The sequence below is a fragment of the Ochlerotatus camptorhynchus genome, unplaced genomic scaffold (assembly GCF_037179485.1).
Source record: "Ochlerotatus camptorhynchus isolate MF236.1 unplaced genomic scaffold, CSIRO-AGI_Acam_v1.1 ptg000207l, whole genome shotgun sequence".
Classification (NCBI taxonomy): Eukaryota; Metazoa; Arthropoda; class Insecta; order Diptera; family Culicidae; genus Ochlerotatus; species Ochlerotatus camptorhynchus.
This window is the reverse complement of record NW_027040697.1, coordinates 70,639-75,430: the sequence shown is the minus strand read 5'-3', so window position 1 is coordinate 75,430 and position 4,792 is coordinate 70,639. Positions and strand designations below refer to the sequence as shown.

General features: G+C 35.5%; 1 protein-coding gene across 1 annotated transcript; it reads left to right on the top strand.

Moving 5' to 3' along the window:
- Window positions 1-1,688: 1,688 nt before the first annotated feature.
- On the top strand, window positions 1,689-2,439 carry LOC135703046 (uncharacterized; the record flags this gene model as incomplete). Its single annotated transcript, XM_065224153.1, is given in 4 exon segments — window positions 1,689-1,812; window positions 1,877-2,020; window positions 2,023-2,187; window positions 2,246-2,439. Coding segments are annotated over 4 exon segments (627 nt in total), but the record flags the coding sequence as incomplete, so codon positions are not given.
- Between the last annotated feature and the right edge of the window lie 2,353 nt (window positions 2,440-4,792).

Sequence of the window (4,792 nt, the reverse complement as noted above, 5' to 3'; positions counted from 1 at the left end):
GCACCTGCCTCCAATCAGAGTCATCTGGCCAGATTGCCAATCGCCTAATAAAAGTTCTGATGAAAAGGATTATGATAAACGAAAACACTTTCGAATGCATTTCCAACCAATCACTTTCTCTTTCTTGCACTAAAATTAGAAAACGCCAAGAAAAAATAAAACCGTAAATTTGACACTCGGAAATTTTTCGCGTCCACACAGAAGCAGAGCACACTTCGATCGGGATATTATTTGGAAGAACATTTTCGACAGAAAAATATCATTCAACCATCAAGTTATATGGTTTCTCCTGGTGAATGAGAAAATCATATGCGCTGAAAAACAGTTTCGTTTTGGTCGTCTTACGTCACCAAACTGTGCTTACTGTCCTCAGGAGATTGAGGATTTGAAGCACAAGTTTGCTGATTGCTCAAAGTCAAGAAATTTTTGGTGGTATACTGTAACACAAATAAAACTGTTCAATAGACGAAAATTCAGGAACATAAGGTTTGAAGATTTCAAGTTTCCAGTTTTGAGATCATTTAGCAAGTTGGAGAAGAGGATAGCTGTGTCATTATTTTTAGAGTACCTAAACTACATGTTTAATAATAACAGAGAGGAAGTTAATATCAGTGAGTTTAAATTTATTATTGAATGTAATGTAAATAGCAAATGATAATCGATGTATATATGTAATGAAACTAACAAAAAACAAACAAGTGCTTGTAACAAACATTAAATGGAATCAATGAACACGTTTTAAGAAAAAAAAAAGAAAAAAAGGTGGCTTCAAGTTGTCAATATCATTAGAAGCTAAGCTTTTAGGAGTAACTTTAGAAAGTAATCTCTGCTAGAATAAACATATTGATCAACAAATAGGAAAAGCAACAAATGCTTTTCCGAACTGTAAAAGAAAATTTGGAAAAATTGGAATAGCCAAATATGATAAACTGGATATCCCAAGTAACCACAAGCATTATAACATTGCACATTAACATCTGTATATAAGCAAGATTAATGTAAACTTTTATAAATCTACATGTTAAATGCCAAATACATTAAATTGACATTGCAAAGGCTTTGAAGCATTGTTGCAAAAGAACATCTTAATACGCTTTATATCGCCATTTGATGCTACAAATTAATGTTTTCCTGTATTAAGTTTGCTAATGCATCTTTACTCTTAACAGTTGCCCTTGAGCTCAATAAAATGCTTGATTGAAAAGCTGCACTGCATCTTTTATTTTGAATATATTTTTAGAAACTATAGCTATTGAAGCTTCAAAATGGATTGTAGGAAGAAATGGCAAATGCTGCCGAAAAGTGGTAATTTTAGAAGAAAAGTTAAAAAATACGTAATACAGTGGTTATCAGACAATTCCAAGCAGCAAACCAACCGATTGAGAAAGATTTCAATTCCACTGTAAACGTCCCTGGTCCAGTGTTTGAGTTTCCAGAATCCATTCAAGATCAGTCCGATATATCGTCAAATGAAGAATCACCCACATCTCATCCGGAACCCAGCAAAAGCAATTATTTTGAAGATGTGTCCATGATAAGTTCAGATTCTGAGAGTTCTAGTGACGAATCATTGAATCAGCTTTATATTGTACCACGTATGGACTTTGAAAAATCTGAGGAGGAAAAAAAGACCGGTGATCTCCAAACATTTTTGCGGAGCTGGGGGGTATTGAGCATAATAACCTTTGTTGCAGAGATTAAATGAACTGGATTCAAAATTACCTACGGATCCACGTCGTCTATTATCAACGTCACGGAATAAGAAACCTATATCATCTATAGAAGGAGGCCAATACTGGCATCAAGGGATTGGTAGGATGATTAAGATTTTGGTTTTTTAATCGTTAAAAATGTAATCCTATACTATGCCTTTCAGAAATTTGCCTTAGACGGTGCTTCGCCAATTTGAACGAATCATGTTCAGTTTTGATCAACATCAACATTGATGGACTACCCTTGTTCATTAATGGTACAGATCAAGTGTGGCCAATTTTGTTCAATATCCATAGTATGCCAGAAATTGATTCCATGACCGCTCGAAACCGAAGAAAATCGAACAATTTCTAGAGCCGTGTGCGAGTGAAATCCTTCCAATTTTAGAGAATGGATTGGTAATTATCGGGTTTGAGATGCTTGTAAAAATTCGAACATTTATTTGTGATTCACCTGCTCGAGCGTTTATAAAAGGTATTATTTGCAAACACTTAAAAACATTATTTTAATAACACTTTCTCATTTATGGTAGGGGTAGTGAATTTCAGCTCATCACACGGCTGTTTTAAGTGCTGCACAGTTGGTCATCGTTGAACTTTATTACGAACTAACATATTTCCCAACACTTCAGCAATTCGTAGAACTGATTCTGGCTTTCAAGAATGGATGTATGAAGGACATTATCAACACTACAAGATTCGGGAAAATGGAAAGTTATTCAAGTAACCAGTCGTTACTCCACTGCTAAAGCTACCGATAGATATAGTTGAAGATGTCATAGTATCTGACTCGCTTCATCTACTTCATCTTGGAGTTATGAAGAAACTACTTCTTGAATACCAAGATGGTCACAACGGTCTGGACGCAGCTAAATGATGGAAAGATGACATCAAATCCATTTCAGAACAACTGGACACAATTCGTTTACCACTAGAAATTCATCGTTCTGTACGTAGCAGTAACTGTAAACCACTGGCAGGCTTCAGAATGTGCTTCGTTTTTAAACTACATAGGTATCATCTTTCTGAAACAATTTCTTAAAGAAAGTAATTTCATAAATATTTCAAATCTTTTCTGCGCGGTAAAATTTTTCTCTAGTAGCTATTTCCATTGTTACCTACCAGTAGCTAAAATTTTATTCAAGGATTTCATCACTAACTACAACAGACAATTTAATTCAGTCACCAGTAATATCCATAATTTAGCTCATGTTGTAGATGAGGTTCAAAAGTTTGGTGCTCTACCTTCGATTTCATCCTACCCATTTGAAAACCATTTACAGCAAATTAAGAAGCTTGTTAGGACAGGGCGATTACCATTATCACAAATCATTAATCGTTTATCTGAGGAAAGTAGTTATAATTCAAATCTGAAAGACAAAACAGTACCTTATCCTTCCTTGACAAATCCATTTAAAGAGGACAATAACAAGTATTCCATCATACAATTATCGAGAAGCTTCACATTGAAAAATTCGTTTCCGGATAAATGGTTTTTAATGAATGACAAAACGATTATCTCAATGAATTATCCAGATCCAATTTTGAATCAATGGATCAGAGCTATTACGATTTGATAATCTGTTCATAAATCCCATACCATCAATGAATATTCTTGTTTTTTATTCATCAGACATTACCTGCAAAAACCAGAAGATGTATCCTTTAGAGCAAATTCTATGCAAATTAGTTGTTATAGTTGTTAACAATGAAGTCGTTTTTCTACCTCTTCATCATACTTTTCCATCTATAGAATGTATGTAATAGTTAAAATAGAAGCTCATATCCACATTGTTTATTTTTCAAAGTAAATGAATTCATAACAAATTATTAAAAGAAAAATCATCGGACCAGGTCGAATATGCATTTAGCAACAAAACTAAATGCGAGAAGATTCTCCATAAGGTTCTTCCTTGAAGGAAGACTCCTCGTCTAGGAACTCCACTTCCATTTATTGAGCTCGTCTTTGGTCCTCATTAAGTTGATTTGGATCGCATTGGGAATCTTCACTAAACTCTCGGTCATTCTCAAGCAAGTCGTTTGCATTTTTGACATGCCGATTCCTGGCCACTGGCATACGTAGATGTTTGATTTCTTCAAGTCTTTGCTTCGAATTTCGAATACAGTGTTTGAAAAATTTGTGGTAAGCCTCCAAAGTAAACATTTCATCAGCGTGGAAAACAACTTGAAAAATAAACAGATCGATAAATCTGTCATATTTCGAAAATGCAATCATTTCATTTGCATCTTTGCTAACCCCTGTCCATGACACTTCACGTAGAAATCTACGATCCACGAAGTAATCAATTAGCTGCAAGCACACAGTTTGACCGTTTCCCGTAAAACGGTGCTTTCCATGGATTTTTGACAATGAGTTGATCACGTTTTTAACAAATATTTCGTACATGCATCTCTGCCTCTTGAAGCTCAGTAACATCCCTGACGGTTTAGCATTGGCTTGAGAAGCATAAACATTACCTGATTCAACTGGTTTTCCATGCTAATATTACGTTGGTCTTCCTTCTCAACAATAACATTAAGCTTTGCATTAACATGAGAAAGAGTGACTATTGCCTGTCTCATCTGTTTTTCCAAGCTCTGCAATCTACCAGGCAACGATCCTGACAAAAGGTTTGCGGTTGGTTCAGCGACTGTAGACTTGGAAAGGTTCTGTGAATTATCCAGCAACGGAGTTGCGTCAAGTGTACCATGGTTGGTCATCACGGAAGAATCCAGCATAGAAGCAGTAGAAGCATCGCTGATTAGAGCTGATGTTGATAGGAAATCATTCATTTGCACTGAATTTTCTCTGGATGTAGATGCTGGGGCATCTGCTGTTTGGTTGAGAATCTCCGAAAACAACTTTGCAGCTCCTGTGTCAAGTTGAGTAGGTTTCTGTGGTACAAATTCACCCGTATCAGAGTATAACATGTTATAGCGCTATCTTGATGGTGGTTTCTGTGTTGCAATTATTTGACAACCGTTATAACATGTTATAACTCTCCAGTCTGGACAGCGTTTTACTAAAAGTTCGAATAGAATCACGCTGGTTTTGAAACAAATTAATCAAATTTACTCAT